Source organism: Diplotaxodon limnothrissa, linkage group LG14 (genome assembly GCF_057381915.1).
Source record: "Diplotaxodon limnothrissa isolate DT_005_m linkage group LG14, D_limnothrissa_male_GT1.1, whole genome shotgun sequence".
In the NCBI taxonomy this organism is placed as follows: Eukaryota; Metazoa; Chordata; class Actinopteri; order Cichliformes; family Cichlidae; genus Diplotaxodon; species Diplotaxodon limnothrissa.
This window is the reverse complement of record NC_140609.1, coordinates 12,443,352-12,464,073: the sequence shown is the minus strand read 5'-3', so window position 1 is coordinate 12,464,073 and position 20,722 is coordinate 12,443,352. Positions and strand designations below refer to the sequence as shown.

General features: G+C 39.5%; 1 protein-coding gene across 1 annotated transcript; it reads right to left on the bottom strand.

Annotated features, from left to right (window-relative positions):
* Positions 1–4,672: 4,672 nt before the first annotated feature.
* On the bottom strand, positions 4,673–19,420 carry LOC146618508 (von Willebrand factor A domain-containing protein 5A-like). Its single transcript, XM_085371511.1, has 8 exons — positions 19,377–19,420; positions 18,779–18,971; positions 13,164–13,449; positions 12,100–12,138; positions 9,340–9,381; positions 6,975–7,129; positions 4,859–4,982; positions 4,673–4,737 (listed from the first exon to the last, which is right to left on the bottom strand). The coding sequence occupies exons 1-8, from the start codon at positions 19,418–19,420 to the stop codon at positions 4,673–4,675; spliced, it is 948 nt and encodes a 315-aa protein (XP_085227637.1).
* Between the last annotated feature and the right edge of the window lie 1,302 nt (positions 19,421–20,722).

Below are 20,722 nucleotides of genomic sequence, written 5' to 3'. Positions count from 1 at the left end.
TATTTAAATAAAACCACGTGTTTTTTTTTTTTTTTACATTAGTAATTCCTTTTGTGCATAATTTTATATTGTTGTTAAAAATAAATAAATTAAAGCAACAAAACAACCTGAAGAGCCGGTTGGGAGCTGAAAGAGCCGGCTCAGTTTAGAAAAAAGGCAGAGGGAGTGTACACCCAGGGTACCAAACAGGCCGCTCTTGAGAGCACAGGTGTGAGGAGCTTTATGTTACAGTTTCTGTCAATCTGTAACCATCATTACAGTTTTCATTCAAGTCACACCCCTTTAATCTGATCAGTCTTTTTTTTTCACGATGGGTATATTATTAGTATCTTATCATTAAAACCCAGAAAAAACGAGTTTGAATATTCTTCTTCTTCATCTTCATCTTCTTCTTATTATTATTACTATTATCTGTTTATTTATTTAATTTTAGATAATGTAAGTGTTGTGATTGAGAGAAACATGTTACCAGAGGTGGGAATTAACAAAGTACAAATACTTCTTTACTTTGGAGGATGTGTCCTCTTGACAGTGTACTTGACATATTTGACTGCTGGTATCATCTATGAAGCAATTTGTTTATCAGCTAGGAGCTAGTTAGCACAGCTGCATTTTAAATTTTGTTTAGTGAGTCAAAGGAGAAAGAACAGATGCTCAAAAGAGGAAGATTGTCAATGTTTTGCTGAACAAAAGAGTGAGTGGTTTTTTTTGTAAAGGAGCGAAACTTTGTTACCACTTGTATGTTGAAATCTTCACTCCTAGTGTGTGTGTGTGTGTGTGTGTGTGTGTGTGTGTGTGTGTGTGTGTGTGTGTGTGTGTGTGTGTGTGTGTGTGTGTGTGTGAGAGAGAGAGTGAGGAATTCTCTTGTTTTATATTATCACTCCCTTTCATTCTATCTGTGAGGACCTGCGTCTAATGGGCTTCTCTCTTCTCTTTCATGCTTATCAACATTACAATTGTCTTTCTGTTATGTTACCAAGATTAAATCTGTTTAGGGCTCGTGGCATCCTAGTGGAAGACGATGGTGTGAGTAAATGTGTCCATTCCCCTGACCTCTGACTGTGGTTGCTGTCCGTGGTGCTGATCAAAAGCTGGAAAGAATCTACTGACAGTATTGATTATTGGTATGCATTATTTTACCAATACAGTGAGAAAGAGAGAGAGAGCAAGAGAGGGTGAGAAAGACTGTGAGAAGCTGTTTTTGCTTCAGGTGGAAAGGGCCCAAAAATAATGTCCCCGGCCGAATCACAGTTGTTACACTTGTGAAAGGGGGTCTTTTTAAAGAAAAAAGACCTCCTCCTATTGCAGTAAAAAAAGTGCACCATAGTCAAAACATTTTAACAGCACTCTAGTTTTCATACAGTCATACTCATTCTGTACACTCAAACTCCCCGATACACCCACCCAACACAGCACCTTTAACACTGTGTGTGTGTGTTCATACACTCCTGTTTCACACAGTTCTACTGAAAGAGGGTGGCATGAAAATCAAATAGGGTGGCAAAATCAAAGCCATTTCTTCTATGCTGGTGTTACTGTGGGATCCCAGAGTGGGATATTCTGTGTAAAACATGTGTTACGGGACATGTTTCATTAATATATGTATTCATTTTCAGTTTCTTTAAAAGAATAGAAATCCATATTACGTTGGAAAGAAGTGGGGGCAGAATGTTGGTGGTTGCTCCAGGGTTTCTGGGAGCAGTAAGGGAGCCCACCTTCCGCTGCTTCCTCAGACACGTGCTGGAGAAAAACTGAGACGCATTGTGTCTTCATTACTCCGCTCTTCACCTGCTTTTTCAGGTAACATATTTATCACGGTTGTCTTCATCCTTGGGACCCGCAACATTAAATTCTGTAATATGTATAAGTCAATACGTATGGTTAAAATACATCACATGCAGTAAGTATACGCATGTTTCATATAAACATAGTCTGTAACTATCTTATTGGCTTTAGCCTAAATAATTGGGCTAAATCAGAAAGTTTAACTATCTGTTGTCTTTTTTTCGTTTTGTCCCTGTTTCCAAAAGAACGAGGAGTAATCTCCAGTGAGCTGGCAGCATGGTGGTGCGGTGATTAGCACTGTTGCCTTACAGCAAGCAGGGCAGTTCAATTCGATTCCACCACCTGGCTGGCTGTGGATTTTGCATGTTCCCCATGTGTTTGCGTGGGTTTTCTCTGGGTACTCTGGCTTGGGGTTAGGCTAATTTGTCATTCTAAAGTGTCCATAGGTGTGAATGTGAGGGCAAATGGTCTGTCTGTCTCCACGTGTTAGGCTCCAGTTTGAACTTTTACTATATTTCAGTTAAAGTGTTTTTATAAATTTGCATCACTGATTTGTGTCATGAAATTACCTTTCTGCCACAGCAACCAAAGTCTTTTTAATGACAAACCAGACTGCTGAAGCAGCAATGCCTCATAACTGGATATAAAACCTGTTTTTATTCTATCCTGTACTGTTGTCAATAGAAAAGTTAGGAAAATCTAACATTTGAAAATCATTCGAGAAAATGATACTAAAATTAATATTAATATAATTATATTAATTAATACTATTAATATAGTTATTTTTAGGGGTGAAATTTGGGGGTGACATACACACATACACTCGACACTCTGCGTCTCTCTCACACACACGTCTCACAAGAAGATTGTTATTTATGTATCTGTGCATTTTCTACCATACACATATTGAATTATTCATAGGACTTTGTACAAAATATAAATGTCTTCCATGTGTTATATTGTGGTTTGATGTTTGCATATGTGGATGTTTTGTTCCTCATTTGGTTTGCTTCCCCCAGACTTGGGCTATTCCAGATGCTCACCTGAATGATAGAGAATAAAAAGAAGCCAGTTGCTGTTACAGGGGTTGGGTTCTTTGGTGTGTTTTGGTGGGTACACTCATGCTTTCATTAATAAAGATTACTAGATGATAAATATTTTTGCAGCCTCGTGCCATTTTGTTTGAACCTATACGTGACTGCTGGCCAAACTGATATAAATAGTAAGTGAAGTAAATAAACTGCCTGTGGCTTCTCAGGAAGTCCTGCATTTGGGTCCTGTTATTCACTCAAACCTGACAATAACACATCACCCTGTTTTATCCACAACTGCAAATTTTCGGAGACATCCTGTTACATTTACTGAGATCAGCAACAGACTTGCTGAATTCAAACCTCAATAAAAATGTGAAAATGACTCAGCTTTTTCTTCTTTTGTTTTTACAGCATTATGGACTATAAGTTAAAGCAATTAATGATGCAGTGAATGATGGTCAAAGGGTTGATCTTTACACAGAGCACGTCTGTCCCTTTATTAGCCCATTACAATTATTCCCCCATCACTTTAAAAAGGCAACAAAACATGCATGTAACATTTCTTCAGAGATGTAATTCAGTTTTAATTATATAGCGCCAAATCAACACAACAGTCACCTCAAGGTGCTTTATATTGTAAGGTAAATACACTAAGTAATACAGAAAAAAAAAAAACCCCAACAATTGAATGATCCTCTTTGAGCAAGTACCTGGCAACAGTGGGAAATAAAAACTCCCTTTTAACAGGAAGAAAGCTCTGGGAGATCAAGGCTCAGGAAGGGGCAGCCATTTGCCACAACTGGTTAAGGGAGAGGGGAGCAGGACAAAAGAAACACACTGTGGAAGAGAGACAAGTTAGTGTCACAATCTAAATGTTGAAGTTGGTCGACATTTTCAGATCAGACTTATGGTCTTTAAGCCAAGTTTAAAATTTGTTTTGAATGTCCTTGGTGTAGTTATTGATGCCATTTCTTTTTATGACAATCTGTTCTTAAATTGTGTTTTATTTCTCACAAAAGTGAAAAGATTATGAAAGAAAGTCGAGCCAAAGAACAGAGTTGGCTCTTAGACTTCGAGTATAGGAGGCCCTCAGCAGAACTTTTAAAGAGAATAAGAAACACAGAAAACCTTAGATAAGGAGGTGTGCTCTGTATGGAAGCCCGTTTCTGCCACTAAAATTTTTTTTAAAAAAAAGGATCTATAACTCAAAACTTTGACTTATTTTATCGAAACTTTGACTTATTAACTCAAAATTTTGAGAAAAGTAACTAGAAATTTCGAGTTAGCACTGCTAATTAGTAATCTACGTGAATGATGTCATTTCCTTGTAACCTGAAGCTGAAGCCTTACAAATGCTACAGCTAAGCTACCGGTATTACATCCACTCATGAATGCACAGATTGCTGAGTATTTTCAGAGGGGCTTCAAAAATTATGAAATCCTTGTGTTATTAGCTGAATCACAAACAAAGAAATGAGAGACCAAACATAAATTTTCAAATTTTTTATGCTAAGTATTATTTGGAAAGTCATTACAAAACAGGCAGTTTTGGGAAATTCAGATTCAACTCAAACTACATGAGTAAGCAAACATGAATGAAGACTATGTGCTGTCTTAAGACGTTCAAGGATCAATCGGTGTCAATTAGCAGAATGAAAGTGTTTCATGGATAAAATTGTAACTCCTGCGAGAGAAACAGAATGACGTTCTGTATGGTTTCATTTCAATTTGGCCATAAAAATATTACTTTTAAAAAAATAAAAGCTAGGATAGACTTTTTTGTTTAGAAGATGGTGTAAACACTGTAAATAGTTATTTTAAAAGTTTTGCTCTATTCTACTTTAAGAAAACTCTCAGAGTCCCAGAGCTTCTTTCTTCACGCTGCAACCCAGCAGGACATTTCCAGCATCCACACACTCTGACACACACGGTGCTAAAAACACAAAACAGATATTAAAATAATGATTGTGGGAGGAAAGCTGTAGAATGAAACAGTTTTTTAAAGCTGTTATTTTATCTGTTACAATCATTGCTAGTACCATTGTGAGCACAGAGCCACGAGGCAGCCTTCATAGCCAGAAGCTCCCACTCGTCCTTTGCATCCATCTTGAAACCATGAAGCCAGATCAGAGCCAGAATGGTGGCCCACACTTCACCGCTGGTCTAATTCCCCAAATCAAAATCAATCAAATAAAACAGACAGAACACACATTTTACTTTCTACAACCAGTAATATTACATATGTTTGTGTACTTCTTTGTCACACGGGGTCACCAAGGTGGGCAGCTCTGCATATTTGATTTGGCAGATTATTACACTGGATGCTCTTCTGATGAAATCCCAAACTGTGATGTCATAAATGCTCAAAAATAATGTGCTGACATGTTTTTACAACAACTGATGAAGAAAATAATACAAAGGATTCACAGTGCTTATTGTCATGTGTCACAAGAGAAAAGGCCTTTTTCTGTGCAATGAAATTCCTTCCACCCACAAATGTCGATTAATATATACAATAGAAATAGAACATATAATACAAATAGTACAAATAAAAAATTAAGACAGAAAAGGGGACAAAATATGGAAATTTGAAACAGATGTGTGTAAAAGAGCTATAGCTTAATATGTTGGCTTAATATGTAAGATGACCAGACGTGCAAAAAAAATGTATTATTACTGTTCAGAATGGGTCAGCTGTTCAAGAGTCTGATGGCAGTGGGGAAGTTGTTGAGTCTGGATGTTCTGGATTTCACGCTTCTGAACCTGCAAGCATTTTCAGTTCATGGCAGTAGTGCTGCCATACCATGCAGTGATGCAGCTGGTCAGTGTGCTCTCCACAATGCAGCTGTAGAACCTGCTGAGGATCTTGGCCGACATACCAAATTTCCTCAGCCTTCTCAAGAAATACAGCCGCTGCTGAGCCTTCTTGACCAGCTGTGTGGTGTTCAGCGTCCAGGTGAGGACCTCAGAGATGTAGATGCCCAGGTACCCAAAGCTGCTCACCCTCTCCACCTCAAGGCCCCGGATAGACAGCGGTGTGTGAGGCCTCCTCTTCTTCCTCGTGTCCACTATCAGCTCCTTTGTCTTGCCAGTGTTGAGGGTGAGGTTGTTGTCCTCACACCATGACACCAGACCGACCACCTCTCTCCTGTAAGTTGCCTCATCTCTTCCAGTGATGCGACCGATCACTGCAGAATTGTCCGCGAACTTCAAAATGATGTTATCCTTGTTGGATGTGACACAGTACAGGGTGTACAGGGTGTATAGGATGGGACTGAGGATGCCAGTATTTGTAATAATGCTGGCTGAAGTGCTGTTGCCGATCCTGATGGACTGCCAGCCTGCCAGTCAAAAATTTCTGCTGCTCTGCAGTTTCTGGATAATATCAGACGCTGGTGCATCTCAGTGGGTGGTTAGGAGTATGATTACCACCAGTGTTTTAGGCTACGTCCACGCTAGCCCGGATAGATTTGCAGACTGCGTTTTCGTCTGAAAACGCTCCGCGTCCACTAGCGTTTTGAGTTGTTTTTACAGAGTTGCGCGTCCACATTGAAACGGCCCAAAACGCTTACGTTCCAGCATTGCGTATGCGCAAAAGCACGTGAGAATTAAAGAATTTGAAGAAAAGCTATCTGGAGCATGTACAAACTGATAATAATCTGTTTTAGGGCTGTCAAAATTGAGAGCAATCAAAACAACTGCCGTATAATGCCCTCCGCTATCTTTGTTTAATTGGTCACATGACTGCATCACATGACTAAAATGCGTCATTGCTTTAGAAAGTCTGCGTTTTTGAGTGTCCACACTGCGACGGGGCAGCTCCGTTTTGAAGTGTATACGTTTTCGAGAGCGTTTTCAAAATGCTGCATTTTTCCTTGAGGTAAACGCCGTCTCAGTGTGGACGGGAGACCAAAACGGAGAGAAAACAATGTGTTTTCAAACGAAAACGCATTAGTGTGGACGTAGCCTTAGCTTCTGATATGCAGATGTTTATTCTCAGGCTGTGAGGCAGGCCTACATTTAGTTTGACTTCATTTTATTTGTTTTATGGTGTATTTTTAATTATATCATGTGTTTTTGTTCAAATTATAGAATCAAATCTGTTTTATCTCACATCATCATTTTGTGTTAATATTTAAATTGACAGCAGTGCACCTTTTCAGGCTTTGACTTTTCCACCTCCTCGTTGGTCTGTCCCAGTGCAGCAGCCAGAGCTGGATCAAGCAGCCAGCAGCCAGACGCCTCCTGCAGGGAGACTAACTGCAGCAAAGGGTCTCTGGGTGGCTGCTCAGGCACAGCAGCTGGAAAATCTAAGATGCAATAAAAACAAAACCCGATTATGGTGCTAGATGACAAACAGAACTCTACATGATAACCCAGTGCATAAAACACCGCACTGTAAACTATGCAACAGATAAATATTATGTTTTTCACTTGAAAATTACATCTTAAAAATGTAATCATTACATAAGAGCTCCACATCAAACATCAAATGTTTACAACTGTCTGAACTCACTAATAAAGATAAAAACTGTCAACACCACACCATCAGCTACCGTGGTCTTAATGAATACCATCTGAAAGTAATCAAACTGATGAGATGAAAGCTTGATACGATGTAAACTATGCATTTCACATACTATACTGTGAAAATATATCAACAATATATTAAATTCAGGGGCTTAAAACAGTGTTTAAATCCTTGTTTTCATTTGATCTACTGGAATATAAGACTAATAGATTATTCTATAGGAGAAAACTGGAAAACTCATTATCTAAGCAACTGAACTAAACATTGTACAGTCACTTCCACTTAGCGTTAAATTCCCTTCATGTCTACCAATATAAGAAAAATAGAAATGAATAAGTACTTAGTATTTTATTGTAACCCAGCAAATTGTAAATGATGGTTTGACAAATATTAAGAAAGTCCCTGAGCCCCCACTCTCGTGTGAGCGCTCTGTGACTGCCCTTGCTGCAAGTAAAACTGTGTGTTTCCACTCTCTGACTCTCTACTGAAGAAGTGTCTTTAGAATACATCTCTTGACAGACACATATTAAGAAAATAAAAATTTCCATCAGCTGACTTTAGACAAAAACAACATGTTAATTAAAATTAAATACATGATCTCAAGTTGTTACATTTCCTTCGTGCTTTTGCTGCCATCATTGTTCTTGGGTCTGCATCTGAAATTGTTAAACCATAAAGAAGTTTTTTGAGGTAATTACAGATAATTCCTTAAGATATAGTATCTAAATGCACAGATTTGTCAAAAATAGTCATATTAACTTACTCATGGCCATTATATGATTGTAAACCTAATGTGGCTTCAACTTTTAAAATGTAACCAAAATTTGGATCCTGGAGTTGTTTGAGATTATAATGACAACTATATGGATATACTTTTCTTGCATTTATAGTTACAAATATGTGTGTATGTCTAAATTGATATAATTTTTCACGTAAAAATGTGATGTCACTTCATGATTTAACAATGAAAATGAAATAATACCAAATGATCTAAAAGCTACTTTCAGCTGCCCCTTTATTCACAAACAGTGATCACAGCAGGTAGCTCCCCATGTATGGAGAAGGTCAGGTATATGCTATGATTTCAAAATAAAAAATGATTACAATTAATACAAAGATAACAAGAACAGCAACATTCAAAAGAAAATGAGTGTTATATATCGAGGAAAATAAAAGAGGGATGAAATTGCATCATAAGTTTATAAAAAGAACAACTAAAGTACTGACTTTGAAATTGTGATTTACAAATACAAAACTGGTAGTATTTAAAAACATATCTTTTGTCATTTCTTCAGTACTTTGCCATTCATACCTCCCTGAAATGTAAAGTCAATTAAACTATCGACAAGTCTTTATTAGACCTAACACAGCTTTTCAGTTGGCATTCTTTTTACATTTGACTTTTGCTACAGTTCAACTCCAGCTAAAGTAATAAGTAAGCAAACATAAATTACATCTTAAAACTGTAATAATTATATAAGAGCTCCACAACAAAATCAAATGTTTACAACAGTTCGAACTTATTAAAGAAAACTAAAATTGGCAGCACCACACCATCACTTACTGTGGTTTTAATGAATACCATCTGAAGGCAATCAAGCTGATGAAATGAAAGCTTAATATGATGTAAAGTATGTGTTTCACATGTTTTACAGAGAAAATATATGGTTTTATATATTAAATTATTTTAATCTGATTTATTGGAATATAAGACTTAAAGATTATTCAACAGGAGAAAACTGGATCTCAATATCAAAGCAACTGAACTAAACATTGTTATACAGTCTCTTCCACTAAGCCTTAAACTTCCTTCATATCTACCAAGACAATGCATGCTTATTTTTTCTTATTTTATTCTAACACAGCAAATTATAACTGATGGTGTTACAGACAATAAGAAAATAAGAATTTCCATCAGTTAACCTTTTGAAAAAACACTCCTGTTAATTAAAAGCTAAATACATGCTCTCATTTTCTTTTTTTACTTACATTTTCTTGACTGGTTTTCTTCTTCCATCATCGGGAATCCATCTGAAACACACACAAAAAAACATTTTTGAGTTCATTACAGAGAATTACTCAGCAATAGTATCTGAATGCATGGATTTCTCAAAAACAGTCATATTCCAAGAAAAAAATCATAACCTTTTCACTTCCTGATTTAATACTCATGGCCATTGGAGCAAATATAGGTTTGGAGTCTAACTTATTAAAGAAAAATAAAACTGGTAACACCCCAGCATCAGTTAAAGTGGTTTTAATGAATACTATCTGAAGGCAATCAAGCTGATGAAATGAAAGCTTGATACGCTGTAAAATATGTGTTTCACATGTTTTACTGGGAAAATGTATGGCCAATAAATACATACATAAATACACATAATCAGATTAATTTAATATGATTTATTGGAATATAAGACTAAAAGATTATTCAACAGGGGAAAACTGGATCTCAATATCCAAGTAACTGAACTAAACATTCTCCAAAAAGTTGATTCTGTTCATCTGGACATAGCGTTTTGTGGGAGAAACGTTTCGTCACTCATCCAAGTGACTTCTTCAGTCTCAGCTGAGTCACTTGGATGAGTGACGAAACGTTTCTCCCACAAAACGCTATGTCCAGACGAACAGAATCAACTTTTTAAAGATTTACTTCCTTGGATGATTGAGAATGCATCAAGATGAACTAAACATTGTTAGTTGACCTTTTGAAAAAACACACATGTTAAAACTAAAATACATGCTCTCATTTTTTTTAAACTTACCTTCCATTACCTTTTGTTTCCTCCCGTTCATTAAGAATCCTTTTTAATTGGTAAACACAATGCAACATTTTTCAGGTAATTACACAGAATGCGTCAGCAATAGTATCTGAATGCATGAATTTCACAAAAACAGTCATATTCCAAGAAAAAAAAAAATCATAACCTTTTCACTTCCCGATTTAATACAATGTAAGAAATGTGCACTATTGTGCCCCTCTGCCCTTAGCATACACAATCCATGATAATATTCTTTTGGCTGTCAGAGACACAAACATTCCCCTGACATACATGTTGCTATGGACCACATTACCAGCTCCTACATGTAATAGCTCACATCATTTCCTCTGTGTTTAACAGTCTGTGTATTTACAGAAACTGTACAAAATATCACATTGATGAAAACTGGTTTTGCTGTATTTACTCTTTTTATTGCTTGTTTGCTGCTCTAACTGATGCATATGTATGGAGAAAAATGTGTTCAACAAAGGGTTGATCCACAAGCATAAACTGAGCTCCACAAGTGTGCACAATGACACATGAGGACTCACATGTGCATGTTCAGTCCACACACTGAAACACACCTAAAATTATTTTTTCCAAATGCATACATCCTAACCTGAATAAATACTGAGTTTAAGTTCAGTGAACAAATCAGATCACTTTGACTTTCAAAAACTGTCTCACTCATACACACAGGTATATATGCTCTGAGCATGTTCCTGTGCTGCCATGATTAGTGCCTCTGTGCTGTCTTTCGGATCAGGACATCTGGATGTCGGCCTCTTCCTCTATCTGCCGATGGTACACATCGTTCAGGGGACTGTCCTTCTACAATGGCTCCTCCTCTTCCTCCTCTTTCTTGGTTTTCTGCTGTCTGAGGTATTCACTGAGCGCGTGGTCGGTTGTATTGGTGGATATTTGTTGTCTCATTCTGGACTGTGGTACTGACACTCACCAGTCCCCATCCTCCTTTCTTCCACTTAGCATACAGCCTCAGGGTGCTGATCTTAGGGTGAACCCTCCATGCATGGTCAGGAGTTTCCTTGTCTTGATGTCAGTGGCTTCTATCTCTTATTATCCCAGCCGGGTACCTAATCATGGGCAGGGCGTAAGTGATGATAGCCTGGATCTGTTCTTACTGTTCAGCTGACTCTTCAGGACCTGTCTGACCTTGAGCAGGTACTTGGTGGTTTCAGCTTTCCTAGCAGCCTCTCCACAGCTCCCATTTGCCTGTGGGATCCCCAGGTACTTGTACCTGTCCTCTATGTCTGCAAGGTTGACTTCTTGTAGTTCGATCCCCTCAGTTCTGACTACCTTCCCTCTCTTTGCTGTCATCTGATTACACTTCTCCAGTCCAAATGAAATTCCTCTGTCATTGCTGTATATCTTGGTGGAGTGGATCAGGGAATTGATATCTCGTTCACTCTAGGCATACAGCTTGATGTGATCCATGCACAGGAGGTGGCTGACAACTGCTCCATTCTGTAGTTGGTATCTGTAACCAGTATTGTCAGTGATCTCACTGAGGGGGTTCAGGTCTAAGCTGAACAGCAGTGGGGACAGATCATCCATCTCCTTGGTAGATCCTGCACCTGATGGTGACTTGTGCTATTGGCTTGAAGTTAGTCTCTAGTGTTGTTCGCCACATCCACATAGAGTTCCTGATGAAGGCTCTTAGGGTCCTGTTGATCTTGTACAGTTCTAGGCATTCCAGGATCTGAGTGTGGGGCTTGGTCAGCCAAGTCTTGCAGTCTCTATCAGTAGCTGGTGTTTTGTGCCTCTGGTATTGATGCCAATTCCTTTTTGTGCCCCGCTTATGTATTGAGCCATGTGCCTACTCATCTTTGCCGCTATGATGCCTGAACAGAAGCTTCCATGTGGTAGGAATGCAGGTTATGTCCAGTAGTTGGATGGGCCCGGTCCCTTCTACAAACAGCTACACATTTACATATATGTACAGATGTGTCATTTAGGTTTTACGTACCTGTTTCAATTTCCTCAAACATCACCATGGAGGCACACACTATAACGTAAAATAGAGTCAGTACATTTCTTAAGAATTTGTTAAGGAACACTAACTTACTGATTTGTTGATATACAAATACAAAACAATAGTATAAAAGTATGTAAATGTACATCACTGTCACCTTTCTAATCAGAATCTTGATTTCTTGTAACAAATATTTTAAAGTCAATGTCATTTATTGCTTTTGGATTGTCTGAACCTGACTCAGATATTGCACATGTGAGTCCTCATGTTTAACAGTCTGTGTATTTACAGAAACTGTACAAAATATCACATTGATGAAAACTGGTTTTGCTGTATTTACTCTTTTTATTGCTTGTTTGCTGCTCTAACTGATGCATATGTATGGAGAAAAATGTGTTCAACAAAGGGTTGATCCACAAGCATAAACTGAGCTCCACAAGTGTGCACAATGACACATGAGGACTCACATGTGCATGTTCAGTCCACACACTGAAACACACCTAAAATTATTTTTTCCAAATGCATACATCCTAACCTGAATAAATACTGAGTTTAAGTTCAGTGAACAAATCAGATCACTTTGACTTTCAAAAACTGTCTCACTCATACACACAGGTATATATGCTCTGAGCATGTTCCTGTGCTGCCATGATTAGTGCCTCTGTGCTGTCTTTCGGATCAGGACATCTGGATGTCGGCCTCTTCCTCTATCTGCCGGTGGTACACATCGTTCAGGGGACTGTCCTTCTACAATGGCTCCTCCTCTTCCTCCTCTTTCTTGGTTTTCTGCTGTCTGAGGTATTCACTGAACGCGTGGTCGGTTGTATTGGTGGATATTTGTTGTCTCATTCTGGACTGTGGTACTGACACTCACCAGTCCCCATCCTCCTTTCTTCCACTTAGCATACAGCCTCAGGGTGCTGATCTTAGGGTGAACCCTCCATGCATGGTCAGGAGTTTCCTTGTCTTGATGTCAGTGGCTTCTATCTCTTATTATCCCAGCCGGGTACCTAATCATGGGCAGGGCGTAAGTGATGATAGCCTGGATCTGTTCTTACTGTTCAGCTGACTCCTCAGGACCTGTCTGACCTTGAGCAGGTACTTGGTGGTTTCAGCTTTCCTAGCAGCCTCTCCACAGCTCCCATTTGCCTGTGGGATCCCCAGGTATTTGTACCTGTCCTCTATGTCTGCAAGGTTGACTTCTTGTAGTTCGATCCCCTCAGTTCTGACTACCTTCCCTCTCTTTGCTGTCATCTGATTACACTTCTCCAGTCCAAATGAAATTCCTCTGTCATTGCTGTATATCTTGGTGGTGTGGATCAGTGAATTGATATCTCGTTCACTCTAGGCATACAGCTTGATGTGATCCATGCACAGGAGGTGGCTGACAACTGCTCCATTCTGTAGTTGGTATCTGTAACCAGTCTTGTCAGTGATCTCACTGAGGGGGTTCAGGTCTAAGCTGAACAGCAGTGGGGACAGATCATCCATCTCCTTGGTAGATCCTGCATCTGATGGTGACTTGTGCTATTGGCTTGAAGTTAGTCTCTAGTGTTGTTCGCCACATCCACATAGAGTTCTGATGAAGGCTCTTAGGGTCCTGTTGATCTTGTACAGTTCTAGGCATTCCAGGATCTGAGTGTGGGGCTTGGTCAGCCAAGTCTTGCAGTCTCTATCAGTAGCTGTTGTTTTGTGCCTCTGGTATTGATGCCAATTCCTTTTTGTGCCCCGCTTATGTATTGAGCCATGTGCCTACTCATCTTTGCCGCTATGATGCCTGAACAGGAGCTTCCATGTGGTAGGAATGCAGGTTATGTCCAGTAGTTGGATGGGCCCGGTCCCTTCTACAAACAGCTACACATTTACATAGATGTACAGATGTGTCATTTAGGTTTTACTTACCTGGTCCCATTTCCTCCAACATCATCGTGGAGCGACACACTATAACGTAAAATAGAGTCAGTATATTTCTTACGAATTTGTTAAGGAACACTAACTTACTGATTTGTTGATATTCAAATACAAAACAATAGTATAAAAGTATGTAAATGTACATCACTGTCACCTTTCTAATCAGAATCTTGATTTCTTGTAACAAATATTTTAAAGTCAATGTCATTTATTGCTTTTGGATTGTCTGAACCTGACTCAGATATTGCACATGTGAGTCCTCATGTTTAACAGTCTGTGTATTTACAGAAACTGTGCAAAATATCACATTGATGAAAACTGGTTTTGCTGTATTTACTCTTTTTATTGCTTGTTTGCTGCTCTAACTGATGCATATGTATGGAGAAAAATGTGTTCAACAAAGGGTCGATCCACAAGCATAAACTGAGCTCCACAAGTGTGCACAATGACACATGAGGACTCACATGTGCATGTTCAGTCCACACACTGAAACACACCTAAAATTATTTTTTTCCAAATGCATACATCCTAACCTGAATAAATACTGAGTTTAAGTTCAGTGAACAAATCAGATCACTTTGACTTTCAAAAACTGTCTCACTCATACACACATACACACAGGTATATATGCTCTGAGCATGTTCCTGTGCTGCCATGATTAGTGCCTCTGTGCCGTCTTTCGGATCAGGACATCTGGATGTCGGCCTCTTCCTCTATCTGCCGGTGGTACACATCGTTCAGGGGACTGTCCTTCTACAATGGCTCCTCCTCTTCCTCCTCTTTCTTGGTTTTCTGCTGTCTGAGGTATTCACTGAGCGCGTGGTCGGTTGTATTGGTGGATATTTGTTGTCTCATTCTGGACTGTGGTACTGACACTCACCAGTCCCCATCCTCCTTTCTTCCACTTAGCATACAGCCTCAGGGTGCTGATCTTAGGGTGAACCCTCCATGCATGGTCAGGAGTTTCCTTGTCTTGATGTCAGTGGCTTCTATCTCTTATTATCCCAGCCGGGTACCTAATCATGGGCAGGGCGTAAGTGATGATAGCCTGGATCTGTTCTTACTGTTCAGCTGACTCCTCAGGACCTGTCTGACCTTGAGCAGGTACTTGGTGGTTTCAGCTTTCCTAGCAGCCTCTCCACAGCTCCCATTTGCCTGTGGGATCCCCAGGTACTTGTACCTGTCCTCTATGTCTGCAAGGTTGACTTCTTGTAGTTCGATCCCCTCAGTTCTGACTACCTTCCCTCTCTTTGCTGTCATCTGATTACACTTCTCCAGTCCAAATGAAATTCCTCTGTCATTGCTGTATATCTTGGTGGAGTGGATCAGTGAATTGATATCTCGTTCACTCTAGGCATACAGCTTGATGTGATCCATGCACAGGAGGTGGCTGACAACTGCTCCATTCTGTAGTTGGTATCTGTAACCAGTCTTGTCAGTGATCTCACTGAGGGGGTTCAGGTCTAAGCTGAACAGCAGTGGGGACAGATCATCCATCTCCTTGGTAGATCCTGCACCTGATGGTGACTTGTGCTATTGGCTTGAAGTTAGTCTCTAGTGTTGTTCGCCACATCCACATAGAGTTCTGATGAAGGCTCTTAGGGTCCTGTTGATCTTGTACAGTTCTAGGCATTCCAGGATCCGAGTGTGGGGCTTGGTCAGCCAAGTCTTGCAGTCTCTATCAGTAGCTGGTGTTTTGTGCCTCTGGTATTGATGCCAATTCCTTTTTGTGCCCCGCTTATGTATTGAGCCATGTGCCTACTCATCTTTGCCGCTATGATGCCTGAACAGAAGCTTCCATGTGGTAGGAATGCAGGTTATGTCCAGTAGTTGGATGGGCCCGGTCCCTTCTACAAACAGCTACACATTTACATAGATGTACAGATGTGTCATTTAGGTTTTACTTACCTGGTCTCATTTCCTCCAACATCATCGTGGAGCGACACACTATAACGTAAAATAGAGTCAGTACATTTCTTAAGAATTTGTTAAGGAACACTAACTTACTGATTTGTTGATATACAAATACAAAACAATAGTATAAAAGTATGTAAATGTTCATCACTGTCACCTTTCTAATCAGAATCTTGATTTCTTGTAACAAATATTTTAAAGTCAATGTCATTTATTGCTTTTGGATCGTCTGAACCTGACTCAGATATTCCGCTCTTAAATTTATCATCGTACTCTTTTTATTCACATTCATCTGTCTGACAAAAACAGATTAATATTTCATCTTAACATGTAATGTCTCCACATCATACTACGTTTCTGGCTTCTGAGAGTCTTACAGCAGGTTAGAATATTACTACAATATTTAAACTGTATTTAAATCTACATGTTGATAAACACCACCTATATTTAATCATTCAAGTTCAGACACATTGGCTCATTTAAAGGGTCTTTTTCATTATTTTTACTCTTTTGTGCAGTAGAGAAGAAATGGCTCTTTATGGAAGGAACTACATGATCACATATTTAATATATTACATTTGTAATTACGCAGAACACTGGACCAGCTCTTTATCCTCTCGAGGATACTTGAGGGTGCATGGGAGTTTGCCCAACCAGTCTACATGTGTTTTGTGGACTTGGAGAAGGCATTCGACCATGTCCCTTGGGGTGTCCTGTGGGAGGTGTTGCGGGAGTATGGGGTGTCTGGCCCATTGCTACGGGCCATTCGATCCCTATGCAACCGTTGCAAGAGCTTGGTTCGCATTGCCGGCAATAAGTCGGACTCGTTCCCGGTGGGTGATGGGCTCCGCCAGGGCTGCCCTTTGTCTCTGGTTCTGTTCATAATTTTTATGGACAGAATTTCTAGGCGCAGCCAAGCCAAACCAAAATTATGCACTACACTATGCACTACACACTGTACAGTAATGCCGCTGTTTTGCACATATTCAACTCTGTATATTTTTATATATTTTATTTTATTATTTTTTACTATTTAATTTGTAAAAATGTGTATACACACACACACACACACACACACACGTAGAAAAACATTTAGTATACACATCCAGAAATGCATACACTATTATATATTGTACATATATTTATTAGTTTCAGGTTGGCCATTCTTGTATTTTGCTCGTTTGTGTTGTTGTGTTTTGCACATCTCTGTTGCTTGTGGGGCTTGCACACAAGAATTTCACTCGCATGTGCTGTGCCAGTGTGCCTGCACATGTGATGTGACAATAAAAGTGATTTGATTTGATTTGGCGGAGGGCTTTCGCTTTGGTGGCCTCAGAATCTCATCTCTGATTTTTGCGGATGATGTGGTTCTGTTGGCTTCATCGGGTGATGGCCTCCAGCTCGCACTGGAACGGTTCGCAGCCGAGTGTGAAGCAGCGGGAATGAGGATCAGCACCTCCAAATCTGAGGCCATGGTTCTCAGCCGGAAAAGGGTGGAGTGCCCATTCCGGGTCGGGGATGAGTTCCTGCCCCAAGTGGAGGAGTTCAAGTATCTCGGGGTCTTGTTCGCGAGTGATGGGAGAAGGGAGCCGGAGATCGACAGACGGATTGGGGCTGCAGCTGCAGTAATGCGGACGCTGCACCGGTCCGTCGTGGTGAAGAGGGAGCTGAGTGTAAAAGCGAAGCTCTCAATTTACCGGTCGATCTACGTCCCTACCCTCACCTATGGCCACGAGCTGTGGGTAGTGACCGAAAGAACGAGATCGAGGATACAAGCGGCAGAAATGAGCTTCCTCCGAAGGGTGGCTGGCCTCTCCCTTAGAGATAGGGTGAGAAGTTCGGCCATCTGGGAGGGGCTCAGAGTAGAGCAGCTGCTGCTCCACATCGAAAGGAGCCAGCTGAGGTGGTTCGGGCATCTGACAAGGATGCCCCCTGGGCGCCTCCTGGGTGAGGTGTCAGGCATGTCCCACCGGGAGGAGGCTATAGATTATATCTCTTGGCTGGCCTGGGAACGCCTTGGTGTTCCCCCGGATAAGCTGGAGGAGGTGGCTGGGGAGAGGGAGGTCTGGAGGTCTTTGCTTAGGCTGCTGTCGCCGCGACCCGGCCTCGGATAAAGCGGATGAAGATGGATGGACATTTCTAATTATTTAATAATTCAAAAAAGTTAGTTTCACAGGGAGGACTTGCAGCTAGATTATGACGCTAATATGGAAATGTTGGGAAAATTAGACATTTCATTTGCTGTTTAGATCAGTACGTTTATGGCTTCTGAGGTCATTATCATGACCTGCAAATCAACCTTAAACAGACTGAGGTTATCAGGTAAGTCTTCACTTTGGGACACAGCCCATTACAAAGGTTATCAAAGCTATTTGCATACAGTATTGTATATTTACCATTTCAAAAAAAAGTTAAAAACAGAAATGTTTTTTTGGATATATATATATTTTTTGAAATGCACAGATGTAAATTTTTTTTTTTTTTAAAGGTCCAAAGATTTAATGTCTTACTTTTTTACTTTTTAACATTCATAGGCTGATATGCAAATATAACACAATACAAAAACACTGTTTAAAATACACTGTTTTTTTCTCCTGTCAATATCTTGAATAACTGTACCATATTTTTGCTACTGAATCTCATATTTTTCTTTAACCAACCTTTTTAAAAAAAATCTGTACAACGTCTGGATCCTGTTAACTGACTCTGATAGTCTGCTCTTCTATTTATCATTGTACTCTTTTCATTCAACTTCAGCTTTCTTCATCTTCAAACTGTGTTTGAGTATTTTAGTTTTTAAAAAAAAAAAAAACAACAACTCACGGGCTGTTGGAATATTTCTGCGCACAAGAGGTCCCTGAATCACTTCGCTGTTGTCTTTGTTGACAGCAATGAAGGCAGTGAACGAACTGCTCACTCCTGATTCGACACTGAGCTGCACCACCTTCTCCTTCACTCCATCTTGCTGTCCTCTGTGCTCTCTCTCCTCCATCTCCAGGGAGTGAATGAGAGTCTGAGCACCCAACCTGTGAACTGTTAGTCTGCAGGCAAGAAGGAAAACACACAGAATCATATGTCATATGTGATCAGAATCACAATCAGAATACTTTATTAATCCCAAAGGAAATTAGGGTTACAGCAGGCAGCACGCTAATGGCGCATGCGCACTTACAAAGGAACTTTCTGACCAACTTTACACAAACATCACATTGGGAAGACATGTCAGAAAGGTAGGCTGATAGGAAAAAAACAACGAAAATACATAACATGAGGTAAGAGGAGGAGAAAAAAAAAATCCACTCAGACTGAGCTCCTAGTGGGAGAACAGTTTGATAACAGAAAAAACACCTCAGCACAAAAAGCACATGACTATCAGTACACCATAGAAACACAAGACAAGCAACAGGGGCGGATAAAGGGTAAGAGAGAGCCGGTGTAGACAGCGCATCCGGTCCTGCAGCGTGTCTGCGCTGGTCCAGTCGATTGCCATCTTCCCCGGTACACTCAAAAAAGTGAAACGTTGACTTTAATTAAAATTATTTTGTCAACAGGTTCCACGAAATGGAATTATGTTAGTTTAAAGCAAAAATCTTTAGTTCATCTAATTTAAAAAAACTACTTAAGATTAACAAGACATATTTAAGACTAACTAAATCAAGTTATGTTGTATGAACATAGATGATATATTTTCAGGTTAGATAGTTTAGATTAGTTACTTCAACACATTTCTTATTTGTGGCAGTAAAATGTTAAATTTAAGTTAGATTAATTCAAATATTATATTTTCAGCCACCTTGTGCTTTATTAATTAGTTTTACATAAATCTATTTTGTCAACAGGTTCCACACAAATGAATTAAGTACATCCAACTTATTTTTTTAAATTTCTTTTATTGCCAACACATTCAGTGAGCATTTGTGTAAACCCAGTCCAAAATAAAACACAACAGCTCATTAGGGTTAGTAATTAACAGTATGTAGACAGATGCAACATCAAGACTTTAAATTAAATGTCTGTATCTACCAGAAATAGAAGAAGAAAAAAAAAAACACATTGAAGATCACATAACACATTGATAAGATGACACTTGAGTTATGCACATGTGATGCTAGTAAGGTCTGTGAGTGTTTTTTTTCTTTTAGTGTCTAAAATGGATAGCAAAGTTGCTATTTGCAATGATTGCTTAGGGTCAGTCCAGTAACACAATGCCAATGAAGTGCTTTCCTTTAACAATGCAAAGTGAAGTGTCCACCTCAACAGCCACAATTAAAAAAAATTTATGCAACAACAACAACAACAACAAGTCCACTGATATTAGCAATCAAAGAAAATTACATCACCATCCCAAATAAAACTTTAACAAAACATGCCAACATTATGGTCTAACAATAAAACAGCTTGTCAGCGTTCAGTTTTTTTGCAACAGCACAGCAGTAACCATTTAACACTTGCCACTGTCAACATTTATTTTACCAGTGTTTGGGCAAAAAACTTCAGATGTAAACATTTTAACATGGAAACAATTGTTCGTCTTTAAAAGTCCACAAAATATACATTCATCCTGCATTCCCAACTTGGATGATCTGATATCCTCGTGTTGGTGTTGTTCCCAGACCATCATGAAAATTTTGTTCCAGGTTCAACATTGCAAGTGACCAATCATATTGTTGTGACGTTATTCTTTTGCGCGCCAAGCCATTCGTGCATTTATGAAATTCCAATGTTGCAAGGACAATATCAATTCTGCTTACTGTTTATTAAAGGGTTACAGTTAGGGTCAGGGTCAGTTGAT